The sequence below is a fragment of the Vespula pensylvanica genome, chromosome 2, assembly GCF_014466175.1.
Source record: "Vespula pensylvanica isolate Volc-1 chromosome 2, ASM1446617v1, whole genome shotgun sequence".
NCBI lineage: Eukaryota > Metazoa > Arthropoda > Insecta > Hymenoptera > Vespidae > Vespula > Vespula pensylvanica.
Window position 1 is genome coordinate 12,634,731 of NC_057686.1, and position 21,904 is coordinate 12,656,634.

At 31.6% G+C, this 21,904-nt stretch overlaps 2 protein-coding genes across 33 annotated transcripts in view; one reads left to right on the forward strand and one right to left on the reverse strand.

The window, feature by feature from the left end:
* LOC122627101 (PDZ domain-containing RING finger protein 4-like) overlaps positions 1 to 14,423 on the forward strand; it is a 153,026-nt gene extending 138,603 nt beyond the window's left edge. For 3 of the 4 annotated variants that reach the window (XM_043807913.1, XM_043807914.1, XM_043807916.1), the window contains 6 exons: positions 9,023 to 9,391; positions 9,852 to 10,022; positions 10,439 to 10,537; positions 10,676 to 10,711; positions 10,793 to 12,226; positions 12,572 to 14,423. In XM_043807913.1, coding sequence (XP_043663848.1) covers positions 9,023 to 9,391; positions 9,852 to 10,022; positions 10,439 to 10,537; positions 10,676 to 10,711; positions 10,793 to 12,226; positions 12,572 to 12,916 — 2,454 coding nt within the window. In that variant the 3' untranslated portion in view covers positions 12,917 to 14,423. Of the gene's footprint in view, positions 1 to 6,293; positions 6,402 to 9,022; positions 9,392 to 9,851; positions 10,023 to 10,438; positions 10,538 to 10,675; positions 10,712 to 10,792; positions 12,227 to 12,571 lie in introns of those variants that run through there. The other variant, XM_043807915.1, reaches the window with a different exon arrangement.
* A 1,265-nt stretch (positions 14,424 to 15,688) lies between these two features.
* Positions 15,689 to 21,904, reverse strand: part of LOC122637828 (MAP7 domain-containing protein 2-like) — a 95,173-nt gene continuing 88,957 nt past the window's right edge. For all 29 annotated transcript variants that reach the window (XM_043830262.1, XM_043830272.1, XM_043830268.1 and 26 more), the window contains 2 exons: positions 17,422 to 17,678; positions 15,689 to 17,320 (listed from right to left, as the gene is read on the reverse strand). In XM_043830262.1, coding sequence (XP_043686197.1) covers positions 17,307 to 17,320; positions 17,422 to 17,678 — 271 coding nt within the window. In that variant the 3' untranslated portion in view covers positions 15,689 to 17,306. The remainder of the gene's footprint in view (positions 17,321 to 17,421; positions 17,679 to 21,904) is intronic.

The following is a 21,904-nucleotide window of genomic DNA, read 5'->3' on the forward strand; positions in this document are numbered from 1 at the left end:
TCTCTCTCTCTCTCTCTGTCTCTCTCTGTCTTTCTCACTCTACCCTCTCGCAGTATCGTGGACATATATGTATAAGGGTGGACAGAACCGAGGAGAGAGAACATCTCGCGCCGCAACAATGTCGATGACAACGGCAAGTTATGCGAGCTATGTGACCACGACCATTTCGTCGGATGGTCACGCGGTAATACCGACCAATAGGCATGTTGTTCGATGAACCCTCATGCATCTCTCTCTCTCTCTCTCTCTCTCTCTCTCTTTCTGTGTCTGTCTGTCTGTCTCTTCGTGTGTGTCTCTGTCTCTCTCTTCTTCCCCTTCTCTTTCTCTGGATCTCCTTGAATGTCGATAGAGATAGAATGGAATTCCTGATTGATCGGAAACTTACTTAAGTACTTACTACATTCGTCTTTGATCATGTCTACGTATTCTTAGAACATATCGAGTAATATCGAGAAGAACGTGAACTATCTAATAACTATCTTTTAACAAATATTTTCTTACGTTAGCTAAGTAACATATTCGCGAACGCCATTCGTCGGATGAAACGCAGTGATATTGGTTACCGCGTATAATTTCTAAACATCATCTTGAATTTCTATAATTAAATATCGCAAGATTTGTGTTATTTAAATTTTAAAATAGATATAATAAAAATAGTAAATGTCAAAGATATTGTTTCTTGATATCGTTCGTAATCTATCTCGTTTCTCGATTTTTTGTAATCATTTGTTGTTTAAAATTAAGAGAAAAGAAAGACAACTTTTAATTTTTCGTGAAGAATTATTGGAAATATTAAAATTGAAAGACGACTGCTTATCTTAAATTGATTAAATACATTTTTGGAAAACAACGAATATAATGAATTTACTATAACGTGAAACTTATTGTAACACTTTCACAGACGGCTTACGTAATAACTTTACATTGTATTTAATAATAATTTAAAATACAGGACATATTGCTAGATAATAAAATAAAAATAAAATTTAATAAAATTAAACGAAATTGGAGAACCAGATTGACAATTGAAAATTAATATTTAATAATAATGTTCTTTAAATATATAAGAACATTTGTAAAATCTCGGTACGTCAATGATATAAAAACTACTATAATCTTTACGATTAGAACTGTATTACCTGCATTCATCTATCGATTTTAAAATATCCTAAAGCTACGTTACATCGGTAGTCGGTCTAAAAATTTTATTTTGAAATGACTATGATTAAAGATTTTCGAATGAACTTAGAACTACAGTTATCGGCCTTGAATGTGTTAATGATAAAAAATTGAACGGATGATATTATATAAAGAATGATACTAATATAACAAAATATCGATAATAATCGCTTCGTATTGTTGAAATTAACAAAGGTATTTAAATTATTCTAGTTAGAGCAAACACATTGTATTTCTCTCTTTCTCTCTCTCTCTCTCTCTCTCTCTCTCTTTCTCTCTCTGTGTATATGTATGTGCGTGTATATGTAAATTTCTGTATCTATGTTGACGAAATTATAGAAATTTTGTGGTAAACGGCATCGATGAGTATAGGAACAAGCGCATACATACCTTGATGCAATCGAGTGCATATCGATTAATGTAGTTCGCTTTATTACTAGGAGAATCGAGATTCATCGATGTGACGTGGCTGTTGCACGAAACGCGATGAAAGCCTGTCGACTATATTACACTAATATAGAAGTGTGTTTCATTCAGCTACGTAATATCGTGTTCTTTTGATCTTCATTTACGAGCAGACCATTTAAGAACGCTATCGATCCTATACCATCGCCACTATTCGTTATGTAACACACATATGTCTGATTTGATAAACGATATCATTCGACAAGGAAGATTTAATGAGACGCGTAGTAACGAGAGAAATCAACATACAGTTTACATTACATAGATTGGATATTATTTGTTATGTATTTGTAAACATATCATCAATTGCTCACAGAGATCTCTTCTTTGTTTATTGACAATCGTTGATTACTTGATTACCGTAATAATTTTGTATTAATCGATAAATTCATCTAATAATATCTTTATAATATCTATATAATCTCTATATAAATACGTTTAAACAAATGATACGAGATATTCATTAGTTCGTATTCGTTTTATTATTTAACTTTTATTACTAGAGAGTTTATATTACTTTAATCTTGTAATAGATTTTCGAAATTGATTGCGAGATCTAGAATAAATCTTAAAGGTTAATAGGTTACGGTTACGGACATTAAAGCTTTCTTATACTTTCTTTTATACTTGAATGTTGTATAAAATACGTACCATTGCGAAGTATGTGCCTCTGTATAAGTATAGATGTACGCACTTTAACACCTACGTTTAACGAACGAGCTAATCGGACGATACTATACGCACACATTTACGTGAAAACGTGAAAATTTCTAATAATCGGGGACTTCGTACGTATCATGAGAAAACGAGACAATCCCATTGGTCGAACAAACATTCTCGTAATTCTATTTATGGTCGACGGTGAAATTTCGACGAGTTTGACGCAACAAAATCTATAAACACACGAACGCACTAATACTCGAGATATGGCACGCGTTGCAATTAGCCGAATAATGCGTTTCTACATTTGTTCGTGAGACGTAGTAAGTACTTACGTATACCGCAACGTTCCTTCGACTTCTGATGCTTAATAGAATAAATCTCGAGATGTTATTTACTCGTACCCAAAAACAAGACGCTCGTAAATGTAAAAGAGAAGGGGAAGGAGAGAAGTAAAGGTCGTGAGTGAGAGAGAGGGAGAGAGGGAGAGAGGGAGAGAAATAGAGAAATAGAGAAAGAGAGAGAGGGAGTGAGAAACGGAGAAATAGAGAGAGAGAGAGAGAGAGAGAGAAACAGAGAAATAGAGAAAAAGAGAGAATGAGAAACAGGAAAATAGAAAAAGAGAGAGAGAGAGGGAGGAATTTAATCTTATCGTTGCTCACTTTCAACGTTGTTCTCTATTTTAAAACATTGCGGGATTATTCCACGTGAAATGACCTTCCTTTCCGGTTATATAAAACCATTATTCTTTGCCACTTGACACGGATCATCGTGAAATCTGTCAGATACAATTTTGTACGATTAATGAAAAGCGAGATGAATATTGTTTTACGTAAAAATCAGATATTTTTAAACCTAAAATGTAGAATTACAATGCAATCGATTCGATAATGAAAATAAGAATAAATAATTGATATTTTTCGTGAAATAGAATAACATGTGTAATTATGCAAGTAAAAAATAATTAATACTTCTCGTGAAATATAACAAAATATATAATTATATTCAATCAACTGATGATACTTGTGTTATTGTAATTTAGATATCAAGAATAAATAAAAGAATTAAGAGAATAAATGAAAGATTGTATGAATGAAAGAACGAACGAACGAACGAACGAACGGACACGATAATCAATAATATCCTGGATAAAAATTTGATCCCTTTAACGAATCGAAATAAAACAAGAATATTTTTTCTTTACTCGGTATTAGAGTGCCAATGAAATGAAAATGTTAATTACTTTATTAATTATTAATTATTACTGTCACTAAAGGATAATATTATTCCTCAATTAACAAACGCAGAAAATACAAATAGGATACTAGTCAAATTAGGAAATGCGTTTTATACTCGTATGTACAACATATATATATATAGGATTGGATAATAATTGAGGTCTCCGTCGCGTATATTTATTAATAGTAATAGTGTTAGTGTTCATGAAGAGGGAGATTTCTCGTACAGTGGTGTACAAATAATAATACGGACAGCTCGCGGGAACGAGCCATGGAGTTAGGCGAAACGCGATAAGGTATTTTAAATTGCCTGCCATCCATCCAACGCGATTCCCTGTCCGCTCTTGACGGCTGTCAGAGGTGTCTCTATCGCGATTGTCGGTGTCACGTTGCACGAATGGCGCGTTTCATTTCGTTCCTCTTCCTCTTCCTCTGAGATAGATAGAGAGAGATAGAGAGAGAGAGAGACAGAGAGAGAGAGAGACAGAGAGAGAGATAGAGAGAGTTAGAGAGAGAAGGGACAATCCATGGCCCATTTCCCTCGTTACCGCATGTTTTATTTTTTTTCTCTTCTTTTTTCTCCCGTTTCTTTTTTTTTCCTTTTTTTCTTTCTTCTTTTTTCTTTTCGTTTTTTGCACCAACGATAGAGAAATACAAATCCAAAGCTCGTCAATATCCTTGAAATTTTCCGATCGATAAAACGATTTTATTGCCACTTCACTTTCGCATGGATTACTTTTGTTAAGAAAAATAGAATATCGATTTTCTACTCTTGCCAAGTTTTATTTCGATCTTTCTTTCTTTCTTTTTTTTCTTCTAAAACACGAAAGAGAGCATTGACCAAATGTTGGATTGGTTATTAACCAACAACTGCTTCTGACGTTTAATCGATCGAATTAATGAAAAATATTCTATTAAATTCACGTTATGCGATAATACCTGTGATATGATTCTAGTTACGATAATACATACGTAAATTTTTATAAATGTAGAACATTGTAAAAAGTTATGCATGACAAGGTGATAACGTTGTGAGATAATTACATTGAGAGTTAGAAAATCGATAGTTTTTGCGAGATGAGTGGGGGAGGATGTTATAAAAATTTTGTAGTCTCATCAAAGGCGAGATATGAACTCGCAATAATTACAGGCGATGAGCGTTATTAACGTATCTCGCCTGTTCGTTTAAACGAAGTTATGGGCCACGCCTATCATCGTCATTACCATCATAATTGCATCGTGTCGTAGACGCTTATCGATCGTTCGTCGTTAAAACGATTGAAACGATTCTTCCCTCTCTCTCTCTCTCTCTCTCTCTCTCTCTCTCTCTCTCTCTCTCTTTCTTTCTCTCTTTTCTCTTTTCTCTCTTTTATCTTTTTTTTTTCTATTTCTCACGAAGAAGGAAAAATGCTCTTATCTTTCCTAATCGAGTTTAACAGTAGATACGTCTGAAAAGGGGTGGCTAAAGTCGGGCCTTTATCCGATCTCTAGAACGACGAATCCCGCAGCTTTGTCGACGTCTATTCCTCGTCGAAAAGAAGAAAGAGAAAGTACTACTACGTCGGAACATCGCGTTAAGTTTCGATCTCATCGCTCCCTTGAAGCTCTTGAGCAACAAATGGAAGACATCAAGATGCCAAATCACCGTCTGAGCCTAAGAACGAAAATTCTGCTCTGCTTTTAAAATCCTTTTCAAATAAAGATGTCTTGTATATTTAACGCGTCTGTTATCGATGTAGAATCTATTTTAAATTTGTAAAAGATTTGTATTCGATATTAGCGTAGATATATAATCCGTATAATTTCGAAACTTTGAATAATCTTTTTTGAATCTCACGAATGAAATGCATTCTTCTTAGCTAATGTTATCATTTTAAATAAGAAATAAAAAGAAATGATATTGAAGATAAAGAGCGACCATTTCTCTTTTTTTTATACTCGTTTTATACATCGTTGCCGTGCGTCATTCGTGATTTAGAAATTGTTTTCTCTGCGACATCGTTAAAAATTTTTTCGTTGTAAATAACGTATATTTACTTTCTCGCGATGATAAAATGAAAAGTAAAAAATATATACATATAAAAGAGAAAAAAATTAAAACGAAAAAATGGAGTCGACAAAAACGATGTTATTTACGTCGTATTTATAGCGCTAATTAAAACAAGTCTTTAACATCGGTTGTCTCGAAGTAAAGAAGTTACTTTTCATGTTCACCCTCGTAAGCTTTACCTAAATACTCGATAATGGTGCCCGTAGCATGGTAGAAAAAAAAATGGCGGTGATGTATATTCGTTCGTCGCTTGCTCTCTAATTCTCGACTCTCACGATACTTTCAAGCTTTTTCCGCTTCTACTTTTTATAGAACGCGGAAGAAAATCCGTTAACGTCGGTCGTCGGACGGTCGAACGGTCGAACGGACGGTCGGTCGGTCGGTCGGTCGGTCGGTGTAGTAACGAACGAATTTACGAATAAATTTACATGCCAAGCGGGTTACCACCACCGAACCGTGACGTGGAATTTATATCTTAAGTCCGATTTCAGAGGGCAAATGTTTCGTCCAGACTGAACATCGTCCTCATCGTCCTCATCGTCGTCCTCGTCGTCGTCATAGTTATAATTCTCTTCTTGCTGGAGGATCCTGGAAGACATTAAAATTTATGCCGGTTATTAATATTTCCTTGACTATCTACGGGCTAGCGTAGTAAAACGCGGCATCTTCCTTTGACGGGAGAGAATAAAAAAAAAAAAAAAAAAAAAAAAAACAGAAAAAGAAGAAAAAAAATGAACAGGGCAATGGAAAGTAACAAAGTTTTCTTAACTCTCCGACGATAGAATAATTAAATCATCGATCGTGACGTGGTACGTAAATTCTTTCAAAGTTGATCAGAATAGATCAGATAATAAATTTTCGTTATCTTTATCGGCGTAATAAAAAAAAATATATACATATTTCAATCATGAGTAAATCATCGTACGATGATTCATGATAATATACGATTCGAATGATAAAGATTCTCTCGTCATAGCTCGTTTCTATCTGAACACGCGCTTACCCTATCTATTCGTTCTTTGTTTTTCCTTGAAAGCGAAGCAAAGAATGGGTAAAGAGAGAAAGTACGCGTGAGATAGGCCTCTGAAGAGATTTATTCGCGGTATATTTAACCCTTCCAGGATTTCACGAGTACGCGCGATTCTTTATAGAATCTCGAGTGTAGTCGAAAAGAAGAGAAGAGAAGAGAAAGAGGGGAGGTAAAGAAAAAACAAAAAAAAAAAACTCTTGTTACTCAGAAAGAAAACGAGAGAGAGAGAAAGAGAGAGATTGGGTCGCTGTATCAAGAGAAAATAGCTAAATACACGTTCTTGCATACGCTTTATTATTACTTTTGTTAATTATTTTCTATGGGAAAAACACCGGGAGAACGTGACAAAGAAAATTCAAGCATGCAATACGCGCCGCGTACCTCCATAATGTATATAGAATTGTATATGGTATGTACCACCAACTCTTCTCCTTTATATGTAAAACAATAAATCGTAACTTACAACAATGTAAAATGCGACACGGTGTAGTAGCTTTGAAAGACAACTTTATCAACCCCTTAACATATTCACAACGCGCGCGAAATCTTCTTTGTACGTATATTCTTTTTAATATTAATAGATAATAACAAAAGGCGAGAAGCTATTCGAATATTTCTTTTCTTTTCTTTTTTTTTTTTTTATTGAGTTTTACCAAGCGAATTGATGTGATATTATATCTTTAACGAACACTGAAATCAAACATTTTTATTACAATTCGATTCGATTCGATTAATTTTATTTATTCAAATTCAAATTCTTGACAAATGCTCGAATGTTCGAACGATTAAATATGATCAACACGAATAATAATTTTTTGTTAAATTATAATGCAATTTGGAAATGTATTGTAAAAAACAAAGATGATCGAAATTACTATTCTTTTAGTATTTTTCTTCCTTTTTTTCTTTTCGTTTTTCTTTCTTTTCTCTCTGAAATTCTTTACTAGAGACGAACGGATACAAAAAAAAGAGAAGTCGTGTTCAACGGAAGCATGATTAGAGAGTAACACGAATCGGAACGTCGAGCACTTTAAAGAATACAAAGTACCTCCGTTCAATTTACTATCCTTAAATCCAAGCACTTAGTGACAAATTAAGTCCCACCTGCTACCCCTCAGAATATAAACGATCCTTTCGTGCCTTCTCGAGCGAGGGTAAATGTTTGATCGGACATTAGCTTGCCCCTCGGGGAGGAATTAGGTTTAATTGGAGATACGATCGGTGAATATTCGACTATTTAAAAGCCCTTCCAGTCTGCTTGATCAATGACCAACGATTACTGCACATCGTCCTAATTCCGTGGTTACGCTGTTCGATGTTTAGAAATCGTCGAGGCTAATTCGTTCCTCTCTCTATCCCTTCCTCTCTATCTCTTCCTCTCTCTTTCTCTTTATCTATCGATCTATCTATTCCTACTATTCGTATCATCACATTCACGGTAAGCACGCACAATACTTGGCTATTTAATGCATTCGAACATTACCAACGAGTAAACGAGTACGATGACAATAAAAAAAGCAAAAAAAAAAAAATTGTATCCGAAGAGAAAACTCAATAGAATCGAACGAACAATTAAATGTGTGCGCAACTGCAGTCGGATTAGTAGTCGCTGGAAAATTCTTCTTTTTTTTTGGCTTTTTATTTTTTGCTTTTTTTTCCGAACCCCCCTTTTCTCCCACCCATTTTCCCTTGTTACCATCGATTTCAATCTGTCGCGAACATGCGTATAAAATGTTCGCGTTTCGTTCGATTTTTAAATTAGACGACGAATCGATGAAATGTTTTCGTTCAAAATATGATACTTTTTCTTTTTCGATTTTGCATTAGGGAAAAGTTGCTTATGTCGGATCATTTCTTTTTTCTTTTCTTTTTTTTTTTTTTTTCATCTGTACTTCATCTATACTTTTGTTGAATATTCAATGAGAACAAAATGTTTTGTAATAAGCTTAAAATTTATCTGAAAAGAAATGACGTTATAAATACATATGAAACGAAGCGCTAGTTTTACAAAATTCGATTATTAATAATTAATGAAAAATATTTTTTCGAAAATTATGTTACTTATCCTTATTGTTATACGGCAATAAATATAACGAAAGCTAATAGAAATTAAAAAATTTACTTCATATAAGCTTAAAATTTATTTAATATAGGCTAATTTATTTGATATAATGGCGGAAGCCAACTGAGTCCATGTTTTCTTATTTATTAATAAACGTAGTATTTAAAATATCAATAATCGAGGAAAAATCATTAATTATGAAAATGATCCAATTTTTGGCAACATCTCCCTCCTATATAATTGTAATTACTTTTTTTTTTTCTTTTGATATTACTTTTGTCGTAATTGTTTTTTCCTTTTTAATTCTCTCTTTTTTTTTTTTTTCATCATTTTCTTAGGTGAACGGACAAGATGTTTCTAACTCGAGTCACGAAGATGCTGTACGTTGCTTTCAATCGGCGCAAGAACCGATCATCGTCGAGGTCCTTCGAAGGCAGCCTTCCTCTCATCAGCAACAGATTGTTCACACGCCATCGAGAGAACACGAGAGATCGAGTCACGGAAAGAACGAAGGAACGATGAACGAGAAGGAAACGAGCGAGGACGAATTCGGAAAAGAAAATTCTTGTCCTTTGGTATCGACTGCTGTCCAAACTGATTGGGCTGGTTTGGTAGAGGAAGAAGAATTACTATCGGTACCGCTTGGTACCGAAGAACACACTAATGACAGTTTCGAGGATTTCCTTGCACACGACATAGATTTTGAGGTATTTTTATCGATAGTATTTTTCACAAATTGTTTTTCTTTCAATATATAAAATCGTTTATATACTAATCTATTTAATTTTGATAATAATATTTAATTCTTATACTATTTAATTTTTATAATTTATATCGATAATGAATAATCTCTAAAGTGATGAATTAAAAAATTGCACGCAAGGCGTCTACAAATCTTTTATTTTTTATTTACTAATTATTATTATTTACTTATTGTTTCTTTATTACTAAAATTATGAATTTTTAAATAAATAATATATAATTTTGAAATAGATTCCAACGTAGATTTTATCCCGGTCGTGTTTGTCAAATTATTCATTTTGTAGAAAACAGATAATATTTTATATTTCAAATTTATTTAATTACGATTACGAGAATATAATAAGAGTTGATTTTTTTACTTTTTAATTTTGTATTTATCTAAAATCTTTCTTTTTTAATCCATAGGAAGTGACGTTACGTAAAAGCGGAAGCGCAGAAAAGCTCGGTCTCACAGTCTGCTATAGTTCCGGTTCCGGTAGCGAGGACGCCGACACGGAGGTTTATATTTCAGAAATAGTTCCTGAAAGTTTAGCAGCCCGTGACGGCCGGTTACGGGAAGGTGACCAAATCTTGAGAGTAAGTACGATTTAACTTTAAGAATTTCACGAGTCTCTCCGTTTAAATAACTTTTTTACAGTAACTTTGAGTATTTTATTACTTTATCAAATAATAATATTTTTTTTCTATCGTATGTAATTACGAAAATAATCGATTGAAGATATTAAAAACGAGAGACACACCCTATATAAAATACCAACGTCGAACTCTAATTATTGATCCAAGTACTGTTCTTCTCCCTAATCCTTCCAAGCCGATTATCATTATTATTTGTTACAAATGAATCAAATAAAGTCATATCTAAGATTAAAGAACGATAGACATCTTCTTGGATATCTATATATTTTTTTTTCCTTTTTACTAATTTCCGTCAAATTATTGTGCTTCGATCGACATTAATTATGAATAAACTTTTATTTTCTCCGATCACACAGGTGAACGGAAAAGATGTAGCTAACAAGGAACAAACGGAAAATTTATTCGCCGAAACCAAGAACGCTGTGACTATACTAGTCAGTCGATGTCTTTATCAGGTTCGTTTTGATACAATAAAATATTTTTTACGCGATTACAAAAATATCATATAATTTTGATTCAATTTACATTTATAATTAGCTAATTAGCGTTGGTTCATCTTGATGTATTTGACTAAAATAATAATTATCTCACAGGATGATGAATACGACGATAGGCGTATTTATCAACAGGTATGTAATAAAGATTTAGAGAGATTTTCTATATTTTTATTAATGATTTTTAAATATAAATAAAACACGTTGTTTCTTCAGGGCTCACCACCATTGTCCCCGGAAAATTTGCCAGCCTATCAGAACAGCATGATCGAGCAACTTATACGACAACAGCAACATCAGCAACAACAAACGGAAGAACATACCAAAGAAACGGAAGGAAACTTTTCGACGTTGAAAGCTCCACCTCCTATTCCATCTCATATGCAACAACAGCAGCAACAACAGCAACCACAATCGCCGCAGCAACATCAACAACAGCAACAACAACAACAACAACAACATCAATTACAGACTCCGCAACAACAGCAAACTCCTTCGATATTTTCAACGACCCCGTCCTCCACGTGTTCTTCGCAAAACTCACAAAAATCAGGTAAGAACGCGACGTCCCCGGCTCACCACACGGAAGACAGAAAGCAATGGATGCAGGACGCGTTAAAGGATTGTTCAAAGAAGATCGAGAACCTGTCGTTGCGAGGTCAGCAAGTGGTACCTTCTCAAACGACGATAAAACTCGTCGAAGCGTATTCAAGTCACGTCTGGAGCGAAACCGAACATATTTATGAAACGATACCCGAATCCGATAGCGAACCTATCTATTCTTCGCCTTACGAACATCAACATTGGACAACGCAGCAATTACAGATGAATCATGGATCAAATTCGCAGCAGGTACAAAATCATGGGAATCAAACGAAGCTTTGGCATTCCTCCTCGAAAAGTAACAGTTCTGGAGAAGAAAAAGATAGTTCGAGTGCTTATAATACTGGAGAATCGTGTCATAGTAATCCATTAACGTTGGAACTTCATCAGGGTGAGAGAGATCATCACAAGAGCACTCTTGTTCTTTGCCCACCGAAAAGTACGAGTAGCCAACATTTGCAACAACAGCAACAGCAACAACAACAGCAGCAACAGCAACAGCAACAACAACAACAGCAACAGAAAATGGGTTGTAATTGTCCTATGCCGATTATGTCGATGACGGCTGGTAAACAAGGTGGTGGTAGGAGTCAAACTACGAGAAAGAGTTCTTCTCATCATAAGGATCGAACCGATTCCAGTGGGAGTACATTACCTGCGGACACTATGTATACGAACGTAGCTAATCTTCAACAAACGATGCTCTTGCAACAACAACTCTTCAAACAAGCTCTAAATCGAAAAAATCTCACAGCGAAGGAAACCGGTGGTGCTAGGAAGTCGAAGTCTCATGGTAACTTTCAAGCACCGAATCTCACGCAATATCAGTTCGTCGGTAGCCAACAAGTTTGTTCCTCGGCCGCTTGGATGCCACCGGAGGAAAAATGCGAGGTACAGATGGAGTGGAAAGTTAAACGAAGAGCCGACGGTACTAGGTACATTGCTAGACGACCCGTTAGAAATCGGCTTCTCAGGAATAGGGCTCTTAAAATATCGGAGGAACGTGCTGGACATACGACGGAGGACGAAACTATGTCCGAGATGAAGGTAATGAAAAGATATATATATATATATTATAATTGTAATTATAATATGTATATAATTATATTTAATAATGTTTAATATATATTATATTTTATTATTATATTTATATATTATTTGATAATATATTTAATAATAATATATGTAATGAAATTATATATGTATAAAATATAATTATATATTTGTATAAATGTATTACATATTTAATTATAATATATTAAATTATAATTATATATATATATATATATATAAAATTATAATTTCAATTATAATTATAATTATAATGTTATATATGTATATACCATCTTCCCGTCTCTTATGTTATATCCTATTGAATTTTTTCTATTCTAGGTCGGCAGATATTGGACGAAAGAGGAACGCAAAAGACAATTGGAAAGAGCGCGAGAACGTAAGCAACGACAGCAAGAATTGATGCTGCAACAACAACAACAACAACAACAACTGCAGTTGCAACATAATAACGATCTTTTGATATGCGAATATAACGAGGATAAAATAACTAAGAAACCATTGAATATCGTAGAATTGAGTCACAAAAAGATGGCACGTAAGAAGACCACATTAGATGACTTTACTACTGTACAGGAAATGTTGGTTCATGGAAACAGAGTCGGTGCAAGTGGGCCTGGTACCGGTGGAAAATTAATGGGATTATTATCAGTTACCACTGTGTAATTGCTTCTTCTTTTTACAAACTAGATTGTTCGCATGAATTGTGCAATAAACCTATGTGCGCGCATAAGATGTATATCTCGAAGACAATTTTCTATGGATATAGAAAATCAAACTAATTTATTAGAAGGACGTATTGACGACGGTATCTTATGTTTTATCATCTTCTTTCTTACCTTTGTCTTTTAATTTTAATTTGTAAAAGATAAATTGAAATTTTGCAGATCTATATAATGCGATCCAAAAGTCTGTAATATATGTTTTAGTATATGTATAATTTGAAAAAAAAATTCTGAACACATAAGTTCTAATATATACCTCTTATTAAATTAATTATTTTTTAATTTTCGATATTATAATCTATCATGATTAATGATTTTCTTTGAAATTACACGCCTAATGTCGTTAAGATATGATCGATAATGTCTCTTTGTACGATAAAGATTATAATAAAGTGTGATCGATGTTCGTAGATGAAAAAGCGTTAAAGTGTGATAACTAACGAGGAAGTAAGAAAAAGAAAGAGCATAGGAATCGTACCAAAATGATGAATAGAGATTAAAAAAAAAGGTAAAAAAAAAAAAAAGAAAAAAAAAAGAAAAAAAAAATAAAAGAATGAAAGAATTCGTAATTGTCACTGGAAGTGTACTTTGCGAAGTTTTGCTTAATGATTTACTCTCGTGAATCTGTACATATAAATTAGTTGTACGTTGATATTTGTAGATCGATTTTTCACAACTTAAGGGAAAAATTTTAAATATAGGCCTGTAGATATGTATTATACACGTAAAATGTATGCCGATACGATGCTGGTGGCTTGGTTCTTCTAAAAACAAATTCCAAGTGGTAATTTGTTATTTTGTTTTTTTGTTGAGTCAACAAGCCGTTGTATATTCGCTCGACGTTGTGCATTGTTATAATCGGAGATTATATATAATATAATATATTATCGGATGTTAACAATTTCTCCGCTTATCCGTGGAATCTCAAGGAAATTTATATTTCTGGAGCCTCGTAAGAAATAATTCTTCGCAATGACGTGTACAATCTCTAATTTTTTATACGTGTGTACATTAATGCACATAATGTACATTGCTCTATGAATTATCCTCCGTTTAAGATTATTTTCGACTGATACGTACGTATGTATCTATATATGTATGTACTTACGTATGTTACGTGCTGTGCAAAGTAGCGGTAAACGACAAATCACTTTTAATCGTTCTAAGCGCATACATTTATTTCCTCGCGGATACATGTATGTACGTATAAGATTGATAAGGATTATGTGTAACTAACTTGGAACCGTATCAGACGCGATCTATCACAGTAGGCATGACATGTCTGTAATCTAGATTAAATATTCTTGTCAAAAGCGTATTCAAACTCCGAAAGAATTATCAAATAAGCTGTGTTTTGTATGTAGATGCGCCGTAATAATTCTAAATATGTGTAATATAAATAACGCTCGAATAAAATATAAGATATTGATATACGGATTGCAAACACACACGCAACAGAGTCATTTTTCATTTTTTCCAGTAGAAAAATCTTTTCCTCCTATTGATTATTTATTGTATCCCATAAACTTAATTCCCTAACTAATATCCCGCAATTTTCACTTTTTATGTTTTTCTTCAATTTAATTTAATTTAATATATTATTACATCAGGAACTCGAAATATTCGCGCGTCGACGGCGATGCATCATTTTCTAAATGAGATACAACAACAAAATATATAATTTTATATATATATATATATATATATATATATATCATAAATTATGCATAAAATTTCGTATTAATTATTTATTACATATAAGTATTTTTATACAATATGAGAAGTCTTCTTAGGTGGACTAACAGAACTGGCAATATTTAATATTTTCGTTATTATGTTTAGAAACATTCGTGTTGCATTCAGAACATCACAATTACATATTTTTATAGAAAAACTTTAATACAAAGAGATATCGTTTTTTTTTCTTTTCTTCTTTTTTTCTTCTTTTTTTTTTTTTTTTTTTGAACGGCGACAAACATAGGACAAGCATATTTAACGAGAATTCTTTTTAAATAGATTAAGAAAATAAATAAACTTTATTACAATAATTATCCTTAATAGCCAATAAGCAAGAACAAGCATATTTATAGAGCCAAAATTAAATAGTAATGACTTTTTAAACTTTTTTTACACACAAGTCTATTTTTTTCTTTTGTAAGCGATAAATATTTTTAAAAGACAAAGGAAATGCATATTTCCCTTGTATTTGGACGATTTAAACGACGCGGAAGCTTAATTAAATATTTGTTTAATTAGCACTGATCTATGTCCTCCGATACTAAGTACGTACTATTGATATATCGATAACTGGATTATATCTGAAAAACAATTTATTTGACTGTAACAAATACTATATTAAGCCATATTGAATCGGGCTTATTCGTTTAATAATAATAATAATAATAATAATAATAATAATAATAATAATAATAATAATAATAATAGTAGTAGTAGTAATAGTAATAGTAATAATAATAATAATAATAATAATAATAATAATATGTATGTATACACACACACACACACATATATATATATATAAATATATATGTTGGTGCTTTATAATTTTAAATTAAATATCATTGCCTACGATCCCTCTTAAATTGATTAAAACGTTTTCGAAAGAAAGATGGTAAAAAAAATTAGATCAACTTCCGTTAAAGTATTCTTATAAAAGGGTAAGGGTTCATTGAATAACAAACTGTACATGAAGTTTCTGCGTCAAAAACATTATTTCTGTCTTGGGAATAATTTCTTTATTTCATGCTATTCAAATTAGAATAAGAGAAAGTGGATTAATTTATAATACCCATTATAAATAAGCTTGCAAATCCCATAATATGGTGCACCTGCAATATCGCAAGTATGAAACATAAGGCATACTACTCTCATATTCATTTTATAATGCTATACTACAGTAATAACAAATAACTCACATCGTGAATATAAATTCCAATACCTGCTCAATAATGCATGATAGCATCATAGTACTCTACTATCGTAAATAGCCACTGGAATAGCAAAAAAATATACGTTTCTTTTTTTCTTACATTTAATAGTTTAGGTCAAAATAGAAAAAAAAAAAAGATCACTAACAGTTTTGACATCTGTATCCTGTGTTAAATCAAGATACGATTTCTATATCCCTTTTGTAACAACTGTATAAAACTCAATGTAATATTGTCATTGTAAAAAGTTTATACATTAGCATATAATATATAACAGTGGCTATTTTTATTAAAGTATTAATCATCGTTACAACTAGAAATTCATAATGGACTGAAAAATAAATCAGTGTGATATAGTGAATTCTAGTTGTACCTTTATGATGGATGTACAATATGGTACCGATAGTGAGCTTTCAAAACAAGATATGACAAACACAGTAAAATTGCTTGACTAGTGGAGCGCACGCTCCAAAATGTAATATGGAAGAAAAGTTATTTTTTCTATCAGCTCAAAATATCTTATTATACACAGTAATTCTTAGGCTGTCTTTCCTCTATAAGATAATGTACTATCTATTATGTAAGAGAATATTATTAGTGATGTTTACCCTATTTCTTTGTTCTTTTGGCAGATTGGGTGTTATTAAACTCATCATGCATAATTATTTTTTATTTTTTCTTGTGCTATATTCGTCAAGCCGTTTTACACACTTGGTTAATCACTTGAAGTTCTACTATCATCGTATATCTCGGTTTGTGTTTTGCATGATTATATTCTTTCCATTCGATTTTCTATCAACGTTTACTGATCATGAAACGTCATGACAAAATAAGGAAAGGGCGCATAATGATTCGATGGAATTCAGTATAATGTTTATATGTATCTCGAATTGTACGTTATGAACAAGTCTTATTTTTTCATATTCATCTCCCTCTCTCCTAGCCCTTCTAGGTTTTTTTTTTATCTTTCTTTTAATGGATTTCTAAAAAGTCACGCGGGTTGATATTTCCTTCTTTTTCTTTTCTTTTCTTTCCTGTTTCTTTTTTTCCTTTTTTTCCCCTTCGATTACTACGACAGACTGAGTGCTTAGAATCGCTGTTGCATATTATTGACTAATATTATATATTATTTTACATTTTCATCGATAATAACGTTTAAAGTTCAAAGATTTAAGGGCAAAATAATTTTTTCCCTGAACTATATATCCTTCCTTCTAGCTGGGATCCTCATTTTCTACACATATATCAAAGCGCTTATTTACATTATCGTAAACGACGTTATCTTGAATATATCCATTGCCACAGACACACTGGACACCGAATCCAATTCTTTTTTTTTTTTTGTTCTCTCTCCATTGCTCACCAGAAGATTTTAAAGAAATCTTAGGACAAAAGATCTGCAGAATAACGAGTAATTAATAAATTAATATTTTCTTAAACGTTTTGTCTATAAAATGATATGTTAAAATTGATTACCGTTCTCTTCGTTATGTCATACCTGACATTTGATTGCTCTCTTGTTGTTTATTATTCACGTAAGCATCTTGGAAAGGATTGATGTTGGCATTAGCACCAGCAGACGTAAAGGTATTTGCCATTGGTGTAAATGGTACGGCTGTTGGATTCAAGTTCGAGTTGAGCGTGTCTTCCTTGGCCATGTTGAGCGTCAATTCAAGCGTTGGACCACTACTGTTATTACTCAGAGTATCGAATTCTGACAGGTCTAACAGGTTGTTGGTCACGTTGTTTTGTTTGCTATAAAATCAGCCAAAGGAAACATACAAACTCTAAATAACAGCTAACTGCTAAGCACTACGATTTTTTAAAATATTATATCGTTACATCAGCGGAGTTTACAGTGACTACGATAATCATAGTGACTAATGTTAAGCCAACTGCAGCCATTTCTGTAAATATCTGTCGATTAATACTCTACCAATAATAGTAATAATAATTCTTGTTTCTCCTCAAAGTTGAAGCACGTAAAGTGTAAAGAAAAAAAGGAAAAAAAAAAAATGAAAGAAAGAACTGCTAAAATGCCATTTAAAAAACGTCGAAAAAAAAAGAAGTAACATAAACGAAAGATAAAAATCTTCTATAGAATAAAACGCACATATCGTGTGGACTATTTTGAAGTACTTTTACATATACCAATATAAAGCTAATAGGTTCGATATATTCACAAAAATATTATAGATCGAACTTAGAATTAAATTCGAATTGAACATTATCATCCAGCGCAAAATCATACTTATTGATTCAACAAGACATTGATTTAATAAGATATGAATAAAATTATTTTCAAACGAGTTTCCTAAGTTTTCGTTTTAATATTTTCAAAATCTAAGCGTGTACCTGTTGTTCGATTAAATCTATAATAAATTTTATACGTAAAATTCATTATAATCGATAACACAACTATCTTTGATTTTATTAGATAGCTTTTTGCAAGCTGTGTATAAAGTATATAATAAGAGATATCTCAACCGAAGATTATCACCATATAAATGTATAAAAGGGAGAAATAGTACATAGCAAAAGTAGGCAGCCAGTTGACAGGCGATGCCTGATATAATATTTAACGCAAACATGTAGGGTATGTGTGTTTAAAATTGCAAAAATTAAAATGACAAGCCAGATTTCGTAATCGATAATAAAAAATATAACATGCACATTGTTAACATTTACTGCGATATATCAATATAATAAGGAGGAAATGTTGTACACAGCAGGCTTTAATGGTAATTAAAGGAAAGAAAACGGAGCTTGGTAAAGATAACTTTTGATATATTATGTATATATATATATATATGTGTGTGTGTGTATACATATATATATATATATATATATATATATATATATATATATATATATATTGTATTACTTAAAGGATTAAAAATTCTTTAAAACAATGTTTCAAAATAAGAATCCGTGTATTCTAAATACAATGATAATAATGATCAATATATTTAACGATACGAAAGTTTTAAAATCAACTTTATTAGGTACTATTAATTCACCCGTAAAAAGAATAAGCGCGAGACGCGTATTTTGTTTCTCTCTTTTTATCCTTTTCCCCTATTTTTTTTTTTTCTTTTCTAACTAAAATCGATATAAGGATGAAACAAAGTCCATTATCTTAACCGAGCTCCTTTTATCAAATTACAAACAATATTTGAATGATTAATTAAGTTTATGCTATTCATCTTTCTTTACATTATGTACACTGATGTTATTGTTATTAATTTAGTTAACACTAGATCTTTTAGTTTTATTAGCCATTCCACAATTTTATGCTTCTTCGATATTACATTATGTTATATGTTCTTAACAGAGTGCTAAGTGGGATTAGTGTATACATTTGATAAACTTTCAAATACTTCTCATATGACTATCTGAAAATAGTAAACTTTTCAGCTGATGCATGGTTAAATATAAATTATAAAATATATATGCAACTATTAATATAATAGATAAATACAATATACAATCGTACCTTTTATATCATGCCATCATTTTGTTATCGTAGTATTTTGCAATAAATTATTATTTTATTAATATGATAATTAAGTAAATTAAAAATTACACTCGATGCATTTAACATCGTACTAATATTAAGCTTGTCAATCCTTGTTCTCTCTGGCCACTTTTGCAATGTACAGTAAATACGAATTATTAAATAGGAATATTCTGCATGAAACAATTATTCCGATATTAAAAAGAAGATCATTTAACAAGCGGATTTCTCCAAGTAAATCTTTAAAAAATACAATAGAATGTATCGTTACAGAAACTTTGCACCTATTTATATACATATATATATGTACATATATATATATATATATATATATATATCAGTATGTATATATATATGTGTATGTATGTGTAACATATAACAAGTAAATCGTTCGGATTATTTATCAAAATCATTCTTGTCTTAATAAAGCGACGTGATTATATAAGTTACGCTCGAGGCAACCTTTTTTTTCATTAAATACGAAGAACGACACGTTTATCATTGATCTTCTCTAAACCAGTATAAAAAAATTAATGATCGTTTGCTATTATACAAATTAAAATAATGTGCACAAGCATATCTGTATGAAGTTATTCTCTCTCTCTCTCTCTCTCTCTCTCTCTCTCTCTCTCTCTCTCTCTCTCTCTCTCTCTCTCTCTCTCTCTCTCTCTCTCTCTCTCTCTCTCTCTCTGTCGCTCTCTCGTTCTCTTTTTTTTTTAATTTCTCTTCTTTAGATTTATTTTATATCATTTTTATTATATATCGTTAAGCAAGACTTGCTCATAAATCACTCTCGTCGTATAGGCTTCGTTTGTGTTAAACTAAACTTTTTTGTAATTTTATGCTGATATTGATATTATGTCGAAACATGATACAATTATAAATAACATTGTTCTCACTTATTTTTGAATATAGAATCACATAAGACATTCAATAACTTACAAGAAATAACATGACTTTTATATAATTTAAATAAATAATTTTCGTATATACGAACAAATAATACGTCAGACGAAAAGACTTTTCTATAATTTAGCTAAAATGGTACAAAAGAAAAAAGAAAAAAGAAGAAGAAGAAAAGAAAAGAAATTCACGCAATAAGAATGGAAAAGGTTGGTCGAGGGAGGGAAAAAAAAGAAAGAAGAAAAAAAAAAACCCTGATAATTTGCTTCCGTTGTCGAAACTTTCATAGCATTTGCATACGCCCTATTGAAAAAAATAAATAAAAAATAAAAAAATAAAATAAAGAATCCCTAATCTAGTTTCATCCTTTTTTGTTTTTCTTTCTTGTAAAAATGCATTTACGTAAAAGTTTCGAACGACTCGTGTTATCATTATAATATATTATAATTCTCGCCAAGTACCATGTGACTGTGATGTTATTTTATAATGACGGTCGGAAATGTAAAATAAATAATAGCGACAAGATTACACGATTAATAGTTAATTTACAATAAGTAGTGATTAATTTTTAGCGGTATTACCTATTTTTCAATTATTATTTTATTTTACTTTAATTTTTTTTTTTTTTTTTTTTTTAATGCAATGTGTCTGCTGCTTCTTGAGGTTCTATACAAATGATACTTTTATGCATTAAATACACATAATACGAGTCAGATTTCCAAGCTTACCCCAATTATGCCATGGTATATATATGTAATGTATGTATGTTTGTATGTATTTATGTATGTACGTACGTATGTATGTATGTATGTATGTATCGGTATAGGTAACTTGCTTTCGTTTTTAGAGCACGCATTAATACATACGTGCATCTATATCCGTTCATATTATATTAAATATTCAGTCGACATGTTTTAAAGTTACATACGTATTGGCTAGTATTGTGCAATCGTATCTTTTTTCAGTAAAAAAATCAGTAGGGTGAAATATGAAAAGCGATCACTATGTGAATAGTTGTGTTATGCCGCAGCAATAATACGAGCGATTGTGTTTAAATGTGTTAGATGTTCTCTTTTATTTTGTTTCACGTCTTCCTCTTCTTCCTTTTCTATTTTTTCTTTCTTTTTTTTTTTTTTTCATCGAAGTTAAACGAATGTATTGCGCGATGAACAAAACTCTAACATATTGTTCAATATCCTTCATTTAGGAAAGCAAACGAGCAAAAAGTTGGCTTATGAAATCCTCCAAGTCCTTATCGGTATTGTTTTATTATTTTTCATTTTATTCGTTCTTGTTAGCGGATGTATATATCATTTTTTTTTTTTTTTAAAGACGTAATGTAAACGTAACGTAAGGACGTTACACGCTCGAAGAAAATTTCTTTTTATATTATTCTGCCATAAAAGCCTTACATTGGTATCAACGTAATATTTTATTGTCTCTTGAACTACGAGAAGAAATCATAGAAGATTACAATTCTTTTAAAATGTGCCTTTCGATATAACTCTTAATTTCTTTGTTTTTTTTTCTTTTTTTTTCTTTTTCTTTTTTTTTTTTTTTT